The following is an 18,052-nucleotide window of genomic DNA, read 5'->3' on the forward strand; positions in this document are numbered from 1 at the left end:
GGAAGAACTGTGAGAAGAGGGGAGATGATGGGCAAAACTTAAAAGTTTTCGTATTATCAATACCCTACAGCAAGTAAAATAGATTGGGAAAGCGAAAATGGAAAAAGATTGATCATGAGATTGGGGATATATTTGACAAATGTGTACAGATTTTGATGTGTTAAGGAACACATTACATGTAAGATACGAGAACTGCTAAATAGATGAGGTGAAATTTAAATTTTGATGAGATTTTTCGGGGCACTGCATAGTTTAGTATATCCGCCAATGACGCAAAACGTCTGGGTTCGAATTCTGGCGAGAGCATCATAAACAACATTCAGCGTTGCTTATTACCTTACTAATGCTGGCGGCATTTGTTGGGCCTTTAGTCGTGTACAATCTCTCTACGTTGGGGTGTCGCTCTGCCCCACTCTCTCAGACTAAGCTATAATAAGTGATGACAAGACAAATTTAGCAGGTAGGAGCAGTTGGCCAACAATAAAAAATCGAGCGCACTATCTGTCAAAATCAGTGATTAGTGCAACTATGATTTTGAGTATGTTACTAGTTCGCGCAATGTTTCTTTGTGTTTGCTATGGTTCTCAACTATAAAGCATACACACAACCGAACGTAATGACATCTCCTTGACAGACAGTGAACCCCGCGAAAAAAAATTGTACTCAGCTGTACACTACCTGGGTTAATTTGTCATGCGTGAAGCTAAAGTCGGGCGTAGCCGATTATATAATACCCTGCACCAACGCAGGATTCACTGAATAAGGTTAAGCCAAGCGATCAGCCGACATACAATTTTTATACCAACCACCAAAGGATGGGGGTATAATAATCTAGTCATTCCGTTTGTAACACCTCGAAATATTCGTATATATTCCTGATCGTCTCGACGTTCTGAGCCGATCTATCCAAGTCCGTCTATCGAAATCACGATAGCGGTCGAACGTGTAAAACTAGTCGCTTGAAATTTGGCACACATACTTAATATTGACGAAATGGAAAGACGTAAGTGTGAGCGAATTGAGATGAAGTCCGGAAATTCTACCAAACAATTAAACATCAAACCAATGGCTTTGGAGCAGGCACATCCTCCTGCAGAGACAAAGAAGGAAATCTAGTAACTGACACAGATAGCAAACTGCGGATATGGAAAGAACATTTTTCGCAACTGCTAGTGTCCGACGTTGGCGGCGAAGAGGATACCGCAGATCCAATTCCTGATGATGGTATAGAATGTTTACCTCGTAGTCAGAATGATGTCCAAGTAGCAATGACCCGACTAAAGAACAACAAGGCAGCAAGAGCCGACGGGTTACCCGCTGAACTATTTAAAACTGGAGGCGACACGCTGATAAGGCGTATGCATTAGCTTATCTTCGTTATCTGCCTAAAAGAACGCATACCCGATGATTGGAACCTCGGCATACTATGTCCCGTACACAAGAAAGGAGACAAGACGGAATGTGCCAACTACAGAGGAATAAGTCTCCTCCCCATCGGATACAAGATACTCTCGAGCGTAAGATTAAAACCTAAAGTCAAGGAGATAATTGGGCTCTATCAATGCGGCTTTGGACCAGACATTCACACTGTGCCAAATCCTGGAAAAGACCCGAGAAAGACAAATCAATACCTTCCATTTCTTTGTTGACTATAAAGCCGCTTTCGATACCCCCTTGCGTTCAAAGACATTTCAAGCTATATCTGAGTTTAGTATCCCTGCAGAACTTTACGTTTCTGCAGGATGACACCTGCTGATATGCGTTCATAAGTAAGAATAGGGAAGAATCGCTCCGAACCATTTAATACCAAACGAGGTTTCAGACAAGGAGACAGTCTTTTGTGTAATCTCTTTAATACCCTGCTGGAGAAGATTATACGAGATGCAGATGTGAAAAGATATGGTACACTTATCACAAGAGAACACATGCTACTCGCATATGCCGACGACATCGTCATCATAGGTCGGTCACCGGAAGTAGTAACTGCTGCCTTTGAAAGAATCGAAAGACACTGATACTACCCGTGTTGTTACATAGTCCTGAGGCATGGGTACTTCTGAACGCAGATGAGACAGTGCTTGGAGTATTTGAGAGAAAGATTCTTCGTAAAATATATGGACGAGTTTGCACAAATGGAGAATATAGGCAACGTATGAACCATGAGCTGTATGACGACGATAGCATAGTTACACGCGTCAAAATACAACGGCTGCGTTGGCTAGGTCATATTGTCAGAATGGATGAAGAAGCTCCAGCAAAGAAAACTTCAGAAGGCAAACACGGTGGTACACCAAACCGGGAAGACCAAAAGAGGTGGGAGACGCCTCGAAACTTGGTGCCAGAGATTTTAGAATGAGCGCAGGAAATCGAGGCGCTTGGAACGCTATTCTACGTTCGGCTTGTGGAACAAATGTTCTGTCACAGCCAATTAAAGTAAGTAAGTACTTAATATTGACGTAGGTCATTGGGGATTGCAAATGGGCCATATCGGTTCAGGTTTAGATATAGCCATTTTTGTTCGATTTGCTTAAATTTTGCATATAGTGTTCTGTTATGACTTTCAGCAATTGTACTAAGTACGGTCCAAATCTGTATATAATGTATATAGATATATCAGGTTCTTGACCGATTTGAAGCGTACTTGGCACAATTTTTGGAAGTCATAACAGGGCACAATGTTCCAAATTTCAGCTAAATTGGAGAGAAATTGCGTCTTCCAGGGGCTCAAGAAGTCGTATTGGGAGATCGGTCTATGTGGGAGCTATATAAGGTTATAGACTGATTTGAAGCGTACTTGGCACAATTATTGGAAGTCATAACAGAACACTATTTGTAAATTTTCAGCCAAATCGGATGAAAATTGAGCCTTCCAGGGGCTCAAGAATTCAAATTGGAAGATCGGTTTACATGGGGGCTATATCATGTTTTTGACCGATTTGGACCCTACTGAAAACAGTTGTTGGAAGCCATAACAGAACACTATGTGCAGAACTTCAGCCAAATTGTACAAAAATTGCAGCTGCCGGGGGCTCAAGAAGTTCAATCGGGAGATCGAGTTCTAGGGGAGCTATAACATATTCTTGGTCGATTTCAACCGTACTTGAGACAGTTGTTAAAAGGCATAACAAAATACGTCATGCAAAAAATTTGACAAAAATTGCGGCTTCCAGCAGTTCAAGAAGTCAAATTGGAAGATCGGTTTATATGCCAGCTATATCTAAATCTGAACCGATTTGACCCATTTGCAATCCCCAACGACCTACATCAAAATGTAGTATTTGTAAAATATTTCAATCTAGCTAGCTTAACGAGTTCGACCGCTATGGTGATTTCGACAGACGGACGGAGGGACATGGCTAGATCGACTCAGAATATTGAGGCGATCAAGAATATGTTACAAACGGAATGACTAGGCTAGTATACCCCGCTCCCTTGGTAGTGGGTATAAAAAGTTATCTTTATGATGACAAGCACTTTTATACATATCTCTCTAGCATAGGTATGGGGACAACAAAAATTTAAGTTTGCAGAAAAAATATCTCTTATGTTTATTAATTGCATTAATTTAATGTTTCGTGTATAATCCAAGTATTATTTTAATTTTGAGCAACCAGAGATTGTTAATTAAGTTTTAACTACTCACCCTATTGGTTCCCAAACCAAGAACGGGCATTTCGCACCCATTGCTCAATTTAACTGTTGGAGCTAATTTTGCAGTCATTTTATCGCAATTATCGATGAATATTTAAACTAATGGATGTGTCTGAACAAACAATTCCAGAACTAACTACAATATTTGAAAATGTTGTTTCTGCAGCCTCTACATTGAGGCGACCAAGAATAAACTGTACGATAGCGCCTATTCATTCGTCTTATCTAAAGTTTAAAATAAAAGCTTTACGTTTGGCAGTTGTTTTTGTGGATGAGAGATCGTGAGAGAGGGCTTATATCGCGGGTGTTGTCAAACTAGTTTAATATCAAACGATTTTGTTTCACAAAAATGTATATTTTCAAAACCATTAATCGGGAGATCGGCCTATATTGGCAGCTATAAAGAAAAATTATCCGATTTGGCCCATATTTGGAATGGGTGGGGAGAGGTCCAAACAAGTATTTGTTTCAAATTTGAGAGAAATCGGAAAGAAAATGAACATGTTGTGGTCTCCGGAAATAAAATCGGACGTTCGGTCTATATGGGACCTATATGGGGTATTTTTAGTCGTAATTTTCTATAATAATAACAAATATCTGTGCCAAGTTCCATTCACCTAGGTTAACTCCTATTTTTGGTAAAATTTTCAATGAACTCACGACACTGTGAAGTGTAGTGTTGAAAGGGTTAAGTTTTTATACCCACCGCCATAGGATGGGGGTATACTAATCTCATCATTCCGTTCGTAGCACCTCGAAATATTCGTCTGAGACCGATAAGAAGGGCGATAAGAAGTTTCGACTCCTTTACGTCGCCAGGCCCTGATGATGTATCACTGGTTGAATTACAAGCTGTGTCTGCTAGACTGGTTCCCTGACTTAGGGAATTATACTCTGCTTGTATCAGCATGTCATATATGTCTGTGAGACGGAGGGACACGGAGGTCATTTTCATTCCGAAAGCAGGAAAACCCTACCACACGAACGTGAAAGATTTTCGTCCTATTAGTCTGTCATCCTTTATGCTGAAGACTCTTAAGAGGTTGATAGAAACATCTCTTAGGGCAAAGATCCCTGGATATCGCCTATCGCGGCAGCAGCAGTAAAGGCAAATTCACTGAAAGAGCCCTTCATGACCTACTTGGCTACATAGAGGGTTCTATCGCTGTCAAGAAATATACAATGGTAGCATTTCTTAACATTGAAGGCGCTTTCAATTATGTAAAACCGACTTTAATCATGAAGCAGTTGAAGTTTCTAGGTATCAACTCTACCGTAAGAAAGTTTATTAATAACTTACTTACTCAAAGATGCATTACGGCAGGCTTGGGATAGTGGATCTAAAAAGATGGGTCAGCAGAGGAACACCTCAAGGAGGTGTACTTTTTCCTCTACTTTGGAATATAACCATTAACAATATATTATTGCCTCTGGAAGAAAAAGGCGTAAAAGTGGTCGCGTATGCTGATGACGTGGCAAATGCGGCTAGAGAAAAGTTTCCCAGCACTCTAAGAGATATACTTCATGAAGCTCTACGTACAACAGCAAAGTGGGCTACCGAAATTGGTCTGGGTATAAATCCGAGACAAGACAGAAGTAGTTCTTTTCGGCAGGAGGTACAAGTTGCCTACAGTGAAACCTGTCTTCTTGGGTGGAGAGAATGTTCCATTTACAGAAAGCGCAAAATACCTGGGTGTTTTGGTGGACAGGAAATTGAACTTCTAATCCAACATTTTGGAAAGGGCAAGAAAGGCAACTCTTGCCCTATACACCTGCAAAAGAGCCATTGGCAAAAGTTGAGGATTTAAACCGCATGTCATGCATTGGGTATACACTGCAGTTGTCAGACCTATAATGCTATATGGTGTTGTGGTCTGGTGGGCGGCGCTTCAAAAGTCCACATACTGTTCAATAGTCAACCGGATCCAAAGGATGGCTTGTTTGTGCATCACAGCCGCACTGAGGACGACACCATCTGATGCACTGAATTTAATGCTACATCTTATGCCTCTGGACATTGTGGCTACCCAAATTGCAGCAATCACTGCAACCCGACTGCAGTGTGTATCAAGAAGAGATTCTTGCAATTAACGAAGTTGTGGAATGACTAAGATATTGTATAATGTCATTACGACGATTGTCATAAATAACTTCTCAGACAACCAGGCAGTAATTAAATCCCTGGAGAGCATATTTCTGAACACAAAAACCACCCTCGACTGTCGCAGATCTCTCAACGAGATGGCTGAACAGTTCAAAATTCACCTGTTCTGGGTGCCGGGTCAAAGAGATATCCCAGGGAATTGTAAAGCGGACGAGCTTGCGAGACTAGGAACTACCCTACACATTCCAGGACCAGGCCCAATGAACAAAGAGGGGGCTGTGAGCATTCCAAAACTATGTGACCTCATCTAGACTTGAAGAGATCTACCGCTTTGTTGTCATTGGCTAGAACAGACATCTCAGTCATTGTGTCCGTCATGACAGGTCACTGTCTAATCGGAAAACATGCTGACAGACTGAAGGTTGCCAGCAACGGTTTTTGCAGAAGCTGTGAGGACATCGAAGAAGAAGAGACTATAGAACACCTTCTGTGTGTGTGTCCCGCACTAGCAGTTAGAAGGAGTTCTCATTTCTTTAAAAACCTGTCTGATGTAGCGGATGTTAACATTCGCAAGTTATTGGGCTTTTTAAAGGGATCTGGATGGTTCAACGGGAGGAACTAGAAGGCATCTTCCTGCCACCTAAACCTAACCTAACAAATATCTGTCCCAAGTTCCATTCATCTACGTTAACTTCTATTTTTGGCAAAATTGGTCTATAAACAGATATGGCCCCCATATAAATCGATCCACCGATTTGACTTTTTGAGTCCGTAGAAGCCTCAATTTTCATCCGATTTGGCTGAAATTTGGAACAAAGACTTACAACATCAACACCAGCCAGTCCAAATCGGTCAATATGGTGATATATACATACTTAGTTAATAAGAGTATATTTTTAGCGGAATCCATGGTGGTGGGTACCCAAGATTCGGCCCGGCCGAACTCAGCATTATTTTAATTGTTTGGTATTTATTTGGGTACAAGGTGAACCGGGCCTCCTACACTGCGCCTTCTTGAACAATATATAGAATAAAATTATCCTTTGAATATTTATTTTTGACAATTAAAGTGCTTTTAGTGAAATACTATGCTACGAAAATAGTATATATATATAGCTTTACTAAGAGTATAACAATATAAATGCCTTTATCTAAATCCCATATTATCTTTATTGGTCTATGAATTCCCTCGGAGGGTTTAATGTCATTTAATTTTGGATGTTGGATGTACTCCATCATCAGGAGACTTTACTTGAGACCGATATTTTAGTGTAGATTTTGGGAGCGGGTGGTGTGGACCCCAAAAGTGGGAATGAATTTTGTGCTCTACTTTCAAATACCTTTCATTTGAGCCCCGGAGGTGGTCCTCCAGACACTAAACCCGGAAAAAATATAAGCATCGTGTTCTACTGTCATTATCATTTATTTATACCCCATATTGGCATTTGTTTAAGGGGAGTTTATGGGATGAGGTGTCCTCCACACACTTGGCCCCAAAATTGGTTATCAAGTTCGTTTTCTTATCTCAAATACCTTTCATTTAAGCCACATATTGGCATGGTCGGTAAATTTTACTCTATGAGGATGTTTTGGGAAAGGGGTGATGTTACAAATACATGGTCCCACAGTTGGATATCAGATTCGTATTCTTCTCCCAAATGCCATTTTTCGAGCCCCACATTGACATAGTCCGTAAATATGTCCGATTTAGGGGTGTTTTGGGGAGTGAGGTAGTCCCCTAAACACATAGCCATGAAAATAAATTAGCAACGTGATCTACTCGCAAATATCATTTATTTGAACCCCATATTGCCATTGGCCACAAAATTCGCAAAAGTCAGCAAATATGTCAGGTATGGGCACTAGAAACTATCAATAACGAGCTCCATCCTCTTTAATTCCAAAATTGTCATGGTGAGCAAATACGTCCTATTGAGGGGTTGTTATGGGGGTAGGACGTCCCCTAGACAGTTGGTGCCGAATTTCGATATCAAATTCGTGATCTACTCCGTGATCGTGATCATTTGAGCCCCATATTTCCATAATCGGCAAACATGTCCGGCTTGGGCGTATGTTGGGGGATGGGATGGCCACTTGGTGACTTTGCCCTGGAAATATGTATCAGATTCCTGTTCCACTCTAAAATACTTCTTTTTTGAGCCCCATATTGCAATGGTCACCAAATTCGTCCTATTTGGGTGGTGTTATGGGGGTGGGGTGGTCCCATAGACACACTTTGATTTATATTGATTTATATTCAGATATTTTGGTAATAGAAAACATTTTGTACCATTTTTTTTTATAATTTCTTATAGAAACCTTATCTTCTGATCTCATAAAATCGGACTATAGTTACATATAGCCGTTGTATAGACCGATCTCCCGACTTAAAGTCTTAAGACTTTAAGACTTTGCTCATTTTTCATTCGATTTTTTTTCATTGGCACAATTGTCTTGCCAGAACCCTACCCACTCCTGTGAGATGTGGTCCAAATCGGACCATATTTGGATATAGCTGCCATATAGACCGATCTCCCGATATAGGGTATTAAAAGAAGTATTTTTCATTCGATTGCTTTAAAATTTGGCACAGTGAGTGCTGGCGGACCCCTACATTTTTATACCCTCCACCATAAGATGGGGGGTATACTAATTTCGTCATTCTGATTGTAACTACTCGAAATATTCGTCTGAGACCCCATAAAGTATATATATTCTTGATCGTCGTGAAATTTTATGTCGATCTAGCCATGTCCGTCCGTCCGTCTGTCTGACAAAAGCACGCTAACTTCCGAAGGAGTATAGCTAGCCGCTTGAAATTTTGCACAAATACTTCTTATTAGTGTAGGTCGGTTGGTATTGTAAATGGGCCATATCGGTCCATGTTTTGATATAGCTGCCATATAAACCGATCTGGGATCTTGACTTCTTTAGCCTCTAGAGGTCGCAATTATTATCCGATTTGCTTGAAATTTTGTACGACGGATTCTCTCATGACCATTAACATACGTGTTTATTATGGTCTGAATCGGTCTATAGGCCGATACAGCTCCCATATAAATCGATCTCTTTATTTTACTTCTTGAGCCCACAAAGGGCGCAATTCTTATTCGAATTGGCTGACATTTTACACAGGTCTCCAACATATAATTTAATTGTGGTCCAAACCGAACCATATCTTGATATCGCTCTAATAGCAGAGCAAATCTTTTCTTATATCCTTTTTTTTGCCTAAGAAGAGATGCCGGGAAAAGAACTCGACAAATGCGATCCATGGTAGAGGGTATATAAGATTCGGCCCGGCCGAACTTAGCACGCTTTTACTTGTTATGTAGAATATGGTTCAGATCGGACCACATTTGGATATGGCTGCCATATAGACTGATTTGCCGATAAAGGTTATTTTTTAGATCATAAAAGATCTTATTTATAAATCAATTTTGATGAAGTTTGGCACAGTCAGTTCTGAAAGACCCCTACTCATTCCTGTCAAATGTGGTCCAGATCGGATCATATTTGAATACAGTTATTTCTACAGCTAAATGCATGGGTAGTAGATTATGCTGGGACTAGGTATGGTGCGTGAAGAGCCAGTGAAAAGACACGCTTTTCCTTAACCCCTCTCGCCACTGGGATACGACTCGTTGGCATGTCGCCTCCGGTTTGAATAGTTTAGCAGGCATGTCATCGGTTACTGCTGCCTAGTATTCTGTGGCCGGTTACTGTTACGATGATCACATTCTGTTATGACGGACTACATTCTACACCATTATTAGGGATTAGTTCTGAGGTATGCTCCATATTGGTTCTGCGGCAGAGCATTGCAATATTCGTTATATTTAAAATAAATATCGATAGTGTCCTTAATTTGTAAACGGACTAAATGGGTCAATAATCTGATATAGCTGCCATATAAACCGATCTCTATAAAGGTGGACAAAACTGTTTATAGTCAATATGAATAATCAATTCCAAATCCTAAGGTGCAACAAAAACTTTGCGATTTTCTGAACTTTCTCGAAAACAACTTCCATATTTTTGAAGCAATCTTCTTAAATATAAAAATCAATTTGTGTTTGTTTGTTTGTGTGTTCGTTATAGACTCAGAAACGGCTGAACCGATTTTCTTGAAATTTTCACAGATGGTGCATAATGATCCCGTGGTTAAAATAGGGTACAACATTTTTTGATATCTGAAGGGGGGCGGACCCTCCCCCTTACCCTAATTTTCAGAAACGCCAGATCTCGGAGATGGGTGGTGCGACTTAAGCAAAATTTTGTGCGAACTCATATAGTACCCTAAAAATAAAAATTAGGTATCCAAATTTCCGATAGGGTACTTAGGTGGGCCGCCCCACCCTAAAACCTACCTAACATATATTTAGACCAATCACGACAATATGAGACTCAAACGAAAGGTATTTAGGATAAGAAAATGTAGGACCAAGTGTTAGGAGGATCACTCCAACCTCCAAAACACCTCTAAATATGACATTTTTACCGACCATGGCAATATGGGGCTCAAATAAAAGGTATTTAAGTATAAAATTCGTATCTGATATCCAAATATGGGACCAAGTGTTTGGGGGCCGCCTCTCCCCGAAAACATCCCTCAAGGGGACAAATTTACGACCATAGCAATATGGGGCTCAAATGAAAAATCTTTGGGAGAAAAGCACGAATCTGATATCACTATTCGGGAAAAGTGTCTATGTTTACCACACCCTCACAACACCACCCAAATAGGAAGTATTTGCTGACTATTACAATATGGGGCTCAAATAAGAAGAACACGAATCCGATATATATTTTCAAAGCCAAGTCATTGAGTGGCCGACCCATCCCCCAAAACACCCCCAAACCGGTCATGTTTGCCGACTATGAAAAAATGGGGCTCAAATGAAAAGTATCTGGGAGTAGACCATGAATCTGATATCAACATTCGGCACCAACTGTCTAGGGTACGTCCCACCACTACAACAACCCCCAAATAGGACGTATTTGCTCACCAAGACAATTTGGGTCTTCAAGACAGTGGAGCACGATGTTTATAGTTTTTAGGGCCCATACACCAAACCGGACATATTTGCCGGCTTTTGCAATAAGGGATTTAAATGAATGGTATTCGAGATTAGAAAATGGGGGGACCACCCCACTCCCCAAAACACCCCTGAATTGAGCATATTTACCGACCATGTTAATGTGGGGCTTAAATGAAAGGTATTGGCGGGGGCAGAACAAGAAATGATACACACTTTCGGGACCAATTTTCTGGGGGTCTACCCCGGTTCCACAATACTCCACAAACAGCAATTTTTTTACTGACCATGCCAATATGTGCCTCAAATGAAAGGTAATTGAGATTAGAAAACGAATTTGATAACCTATTTTTGGGTCATCGCCTCATCGTGTAAACTCCGCTAAACCAATGACAATATGGGGCAATGGGGTTTAAATAAATGGTATTTAAAGGAAGACCACGAAATTGTCGAAAATGAATATTCCAAGGAAAATATTGTTCCATATAAAGTAAAAGGAGGCGCAGCGGAGCGGGCCCGGATCAGGTAGTGGGATATAAAGAGAAACCTGCTTTCAACAACTCCAAAATCTGCGCACTTACTACTCAACCTCAGGTCGAAGACCGACTATTCTTTAGTTGCAAGAGAGACCCTCACCCATTATATCGATGCAAGAAGTTCATATTGCTTACTCCAAAAAACCGACTGACAAAGATTGTGTGTAAGCTGCTTCAACGGTAAACTGCCCAACTGCCCTGGTAAAGGTTAAGGCTAATGGTTTAGAAACTGAATGCAGGGCGATTCTCGACTCACGATCACAATTCAACCTAATCACAAAAAGATTAGTTACCCAGCTTGGACACCCCGCTAGGTCTACATCTATCTCAATCAATGGTAAAGGATTTAACACCGTGTTAACATTACACTTCATTTGGGTTGCCCCAAATAATTGCTCCCCAACCATCTCAACTTAGTCACCTTGATCAGTGGGCGATTCCCCACAATATAACATTAGTAGATCCAACCTTCAACCGCACAGATAAAATTGATGTTCTGTTGTGGAGCAGAAAATTATCATCAGTAACTCGCTATTGGACAAATTAAACTCTCCGATAACCTTTCACTCTTGCAAATTCAATACTTGGCTGGGTAAGATCCGGAAGGATATCTGAACGGCAACTACCAACAGCAATATGTGGAGTCCTGACTGAAGAAGACCGCATGAGCCAGGCAGAAGAAAAAGAAGTTGAATGTACTCAACAACAATTATCGACGGAAAATGCACGGTGTAAAACGCATTTTGAGAAGCACTGTACAGGTAACAAAAAGGGGAGATTTGTAGTGAGACTCTCATTTTGTGCTGAACCGAGCTCACTGGGAAGGTCACATAGTAACGCCTTCCATCGATTTCTGTTTTTGGAACGGCGATTAGCAAAAAACACCGCTTTGATGCAGCAATACATACACTTCATGGAGGAATATGAAGTATTGGGGTATATGGGCAAGATAGAGGGAAGAAAATACTTCATTTGTCGCCACTGCGTGCTACGACCCGAAAGCAGCACCACCAAGCTGAGAATTGTATTTGACGCTTCCTAGAAAACATCATCAGATATGCATTGAATGATATTCTCCATACAGGACCACCGCTACAGAAATACCTCTTCAGCATTCTACTACGTTTCCAATTGCCATGTTTCGCATTCAACTCGGCCATTGAAAAAAATGTTCTGCCAAATATCAATTCATCCAAAGCACAGATCATACCTGTAGCGAAAGAATGTCACCGATCCTATTAGCTATTTCACCTTGAATACCGTCACATATCGAATCAGACCAGCACCGTATCTATCGGTCAGATCCTTGAAAGAAATATGCCGGGTCGACCAGATCCAGTTTCTTCTAGCAACCAGTTTTTTGGAAAAGAACTATTACGTTGTTAATGGACTGGGTGGAGCTGACAGCTTAAATGTAGCCTTGGAAACCCAACGCCAACTGATGCAAGTCATGGCACGATATGGATTCAATCTACGAAAGTGGTGCACCAATCGCGTTCTACTGCTACGTAATATCCCAGAATGTGATCAGGAAGTTAGCCTCGATTTCTCCACAGAGGAAAACGATTACATCAAAACATTAGGATTACCTTGGTTACCCAAAAGTGGCCGATTTAAGATCAAGGTCAGCATACAACCAATCAAAGTTGTAACCACGAGGACAGTCACTTTGTCACGCATTTTCGACCCACTAGGTTTTTTTTCTTCTGTAGACGTCAGGGCAAAAATTTCCATCCAAGAGTTATTGAGTCTGAATCTTTCATGGGATGAAGCTGTGCCTTAGGAATTGGACTCACAATGGCGTAACTTTCGAGACAATCTCAAAGAAGTACATCGACATCTCTATAAGGGTCACATTTCCCACAGAACACAACTTCAAGTCATCACACATGCATTAGAAAAGGCATATGGGGCTACAATCTATGCAAGAAAGTTTTTACGAAATAAAACGAAAATTGTATACCTGTTATGTGCAAAATCCTGTATAGCGCCTCTTAAAGAACAAACACTCCCAAGGTTAGAATTATGTGCTGCGCAGTTAGTAGCTAAACTGTCGGAGCTAAACTGAGTAAGCAATAGTGTTGAACTGGATAAGATCATCCTCCTTTCACAAAATCGAATAGCTTCTTTTCACGAAACCTGAACAATGGAGACACGTAAGTTTCGAAGACACCTCAGCAGACATCGTATGTAGAGGATTAAACCCACAACACTTACAACAAACACCTTACTGGATATACAGCCTGTTTTTCTTTCACGGGGACGAGAAACATTGGCCTTCAGCTTTTCGTCTATCTCCCGACTTAGCCATTATTGAAAGGAAACAAAACTCTCACAACTTGCTGGTATAACATGAGAGTGAAAATCTGTTGCACAACAGAAACTCATTGAAGACGCTTTAACGAATTGTCAGATTTGTTCTAAGATTTATTCAAAATCTTCCATTTATCCTGCAATGGAATCTCAATTTATCAAAAACGCGAAAACTTAGAAAAATTATAGGTAAACCAGGCCAAATCTCACCTCTGTTGAGCTTCACGATGCCCTGATCATCATTGCCCGAACGACACAGCATTCAACTTCAAGGAAGACCACCAACAATTAAAAAGGCAGCAGGAACTGACAATAGATAATCGAGTCAGAACAAAAGCCTATCAGCATTTCTAGATGAACATAATATTATATGAGTCGGAGGAAGACTAGAAGAATCTGCCTTGAGCTTTAATGCAAAACACTCCTTGATGTTACCCTTCAATGGCACAATAAGTCGGCTAATCTTCGAGTCCCTAACGTACTTCTTGCAAACGGCCTATTAAGGGAAAGCACTTGGTACAAAGCACTGCCCAGAAGTGTATATAGTTCGCAAGAGCAAATCCAAGACTTCTTACCAGAAACGAGGGTGACGCCTGCAAGGCCCTTTATCAATGCAGGAGTTGACTATTGCGGTCCAATATGGGTACACTTTAGAACATGAGGAAAGCGACCTCAGAAGGCATATAAAGCTACATGGGAGGCCACCGTAGCGCAGAGGTTAGCATGTCCGCCTATGACGCTGAACGCCTGGGTTCAAATTCTGGCGAGACCATCAGGAAAAATGTTCAGCGGTGGTTTTCCCATTTTAATGCTGGCAACATTAGTGAGGTACTATGCCATGTAAAACTTATCTCCAAGGAGGTGTCGCACTGCGGCACGCCATTCGGACTCGGCAGTAAAAAGGAGGCCCCTTATCATTGAGCTTAAACTTGAATCGGACTGCACTCATTGATATGTGAGAAGTTTGCCCCTGTTCCTTAGTGGAATGTTCGTGGGCATAATTTGTAATTTGAGGGTGAAGAAATATAGAACTAGTAACGGACCTCACAACCGATGCATTTGTTGGAGCACTCAAGAAGTTTATAAGTCGCTGAGGACATTGTCAAAATCTTTATTGCGATTCAGATATCATAGCAAGCGTTTAAAACGCTCCTCCCGTTTCTGCTAGTCCTTCTTCTGACTTCTTCGTTTATTTCCTTGCGAGAAGTTCGCCTCTCCAACAGGAGTTGAGGTTCCAGTTTCTGCAGTTTCAAGGATACTATTTGGATATCCTCCTCAACCGTTTCATTTGTTGCAAGTATTCTCGCAAGTGGGAAAGTCAATGTGTTGTTGAGTAAGTATTTTGGTGTATTGTTTCACATGAGGTTGGAATCGGCAGATATTACGTCCCTGCCGAACCCATGGGTTCGGGCGAAAACAATCCCAATGTTGGGTTGTTATAACTTTGCCCCTAAACGATATAAATAATTTTCGATATCAACAAGTCATTGCTGCGCTCACCGGCCTTTAAAGTGGAAACCAACCCAAATGCTATTATTCGGTAATAGGCAAAATGGACTAACTCAAATCTCGCTAAATTCGCTGATTATCTAACGTCTTACTCAGCATATGCACTGCTTTAAAAAAAAAAAAAAAAACTAGAGGACATCTACCCAAACAATAGCAATATTTCAATTTATTGTTTGCAATATAGGGCCATTCACAAAACTTAATGAACCCTTAAATTATACCTATTTTGAAATCTACATTGTGTTTTGTGAATACCGGTGTTAAGCTTTCTTTATAGAACAATTCATGCCATCGCCTTAACGAACTCGCATTCAATAGTCAATGGCAAAAGGATAATATGGACTCTTTTTGGCATGATCCATGGGTATCAAACGTTCTCCAGTATTATAGGAGTCCAATATTTTGTGGTCTTCGGCAGAAAGTTTAAAATCGAACACATTCAAATTCTCAATAATGCGGTTCTTAGTAACAGACTTCGGAAGGGGTACGGTGCCAATTTCAATCTAAAAAAACACAAATATTAAAAAAGCAAAACTTTCGGCAATTTCCAAGATTTTACCAAATATCTCAGCACCACTTGAGCTGGCGTTTTATTGTATTTATCACCAATCTCTTTAGCTTTGCCATCAAACAAATAGACGGGCGTCTTTTTGGCAGGATCAGGACGACCTAAAGGACAATAGGCTGTAACAACAATATTGTACTTTTGGCAAAGGGCTATCAAAGGCTTTTGATTTAAAGCAGGATGACATTCGATTTGATTGTGTATGGGTTTTATTTTACAATTGGCCAGCAGACGAGCCAATTGTTCCGAATTAAAGTTGGAAACTCCAATGCTCTTGACTAAACCCTTTTCTTGTAATTTTTCCATGGCCTTCCATGTGTCCAAATAGTCGATGTCGCTTTTATAATGGAAAATGGAGAATACATCAATCAATTAGCTATTGTTTCGAGATACTGAAGCGTGTAATTACTTACCTTAATTCCACTTCCCCCTTGGCATTGGTGGGCATAAGAACATCATCACCGCGATGCACATAGGAGTAAGGCCAATGCATTAAATACAAATCTATATAATCCAACCCAAAATTGGCCAGCGACTTGCGGCAGGCATATTCCACACGGTCAGGTTCGTGGAAATGGCACCATAGCTGTGAAATAATATAAAAGGATTTAATACACCTTTGAATCCACACACTCAGATAGCTACACCCTGAGAAAAGTTACTGTAACAGTTAAAGAGTTAAGAGGAGGACATACTTCAAGAGGCTCTATGTTAGGAACGATGGCAATGTGGGAGGCTAAACGGAAGAAGAAGTTGTTATTTTCATTAGGAGATACAAAGTACCCATCGGTGTCACCTGTCTACTTGGGAGGTGAAGAAAATATTGCATTTACTGCAAATCCGAAGTATCTGTGTTATGATGGACAGAAAATTGAACTTTAAACTCACTGTTTTGAAGGGAAGGGAAGAGAAAAAATGCAGCAATTCTTGCCCTATACACTTGCACTTAAACAGCATGACTTGCATTGGCTGTATGCTGCAGTTGTCGGACCTATTCTATATTGTGTTGCGGTCTGATGAAGGGTGCTTTAGATGGCTGAACAGTTGAAAATTCACAAAATTCAATTTGGGTGTCGGGCTGTAGAGATATGCCCGGGAATTGTAGAACAGACAAAGGGAACATCCCCTTGCCAGGAGAACTTAAATATGACCGAAAGGCAATGGATGAAGGAAGTTTGTAAACGCTTAAAGTTGCCCAATTTTTATATCAGGTTCGCGCTCTAATTATTGCAAATTACCCTAAATCTTACGAACATATATATGGGAGCTATATCTACATCTGAACCGACCAAGCTTCTTAGATATTGCGGTAGTCGTCGATGAAAGCGTTGTACAGCGAGCGTTAGCGAGATTGCCACATTCCGTCTTGTCTCCATTTTTGTGTACGAGACATAGTATGCTGATCGGGTATGCGTTCTTCTGGCCAAATTGGGCAGACAAGCTAATGTATATCAGCGTGTCGTCTCCGGTCATAAATAGTTCAGCGGGTAACCCGTCGGCTACTGCAGCCTTGTTATTCTTAGTCGGTTCAAATGCAAATTGCAAATTTTGCCTTTGAATATTCCATTAAGGAACAGGGGCAAATTTTTCATATATCAATGAGTGCAGTCCGATTCAAGTTAAAGCTCAATGACAAGGGGCCTCCTTTTTATAGCCGAGTCCGAGCGGCGTACCGCAGTGCGACACTTCTTTGGAGAGAAGTTTAACATGGCATAGTACCTCACAAATGTTGCCAGCATTAGGAGGAGAAAACCACCGCTGAAAATGTTTTCTGATGGTCTCGCCAGGATTCGAGCCCAGGCTTTCAACATCATAGACGGACATGCTAACCTCTGCGTTACGGTGGCCTCCGGTCCGGTCACTGCTGCCATTATCAGGGATTGGTTTAGCGGTATCGTCTTCGCCGCCATCGTCGGACACTAGCAGTTGGGTAAAATGTTCTTTCCATATCCTCAGCACGCTATGTGTGTCAGTTACCAGATTTCCTACTTTGTCTCTGTAGGAGGATGTGCCTGCGCCAAAGCCATCGTTTTGTTGTTTAATTCTTTGGTAGAATTACCGGACTTCATTCTGACACCTGTACATCTCAATTACCTTCCACTCACGCCTTTCCATTTTCTTTCTGCGGAATAGACGTTTCTCCTCTCTCCTTTTCTTCCGATACCTCTCCTTTATCCGGCACGTTGCTACTGATTGCAGGGTTGCTCTATATGCCGCTTTCTTGGCTTCAGTAGCATCTCGACACTCTTGGTCGTACCATGGGTTTCTTTGGGGAGGCTTCCGGTACCCAAGTACGGATTTCGCGGCATTTTCCCTGGAGTGGGCAATGGTGTGC

General features: G+C 41.1%; 1 protein-coding gene across 1 annotated transcript in view; it reads right to left on the reverse strand.

Moving 5' to 3' along the window:
* Window positions 1-15,292: 15,292 nt before the first annotated feature.
* Window positions 15,293-18,052, reverse strand: part of LOC106093586 (aldo-keto reductase family 1 member B1) — a 134,659-nt gene continuing 131,899 nt past the window's right edge. The window contains exons 5-7 of the mRNA XM_059360689.1: window positions 16,131-16,303; window positions 15,712-16,054; window positions 15,293-15,655 (exon numbers count right to left, since the gene is read on the reverse strand). Of these exons, the coding sequence (XP_059216672.1) occupies window positions 15,464-15,655; window positions 15,712-16,054; window positions 16,131-16,303 (708 nt within the window). The 3' untranslated portion in view covers window positions 15,293-15,463. The remainder of the gene's footprint in view (window positions 15,656-15,711; window positions 16,055-16,130; window positions 16,304-18,052) is intronic.

This window comes from Stomoxys calcitrans, chromosome 1 (genome assembly GCF_963082655.1).
Source record: "Stomoxys calcitrans chromosome 1, idStoCalc2.1, whole genome shotgun sequence".
NCBI classification, from domain to species: Eukaryota; Metazoa; Arthropoda; class Insecta; order Diptera; family Muscidae; genus Stomoxys; species Stomoxys calcitrans.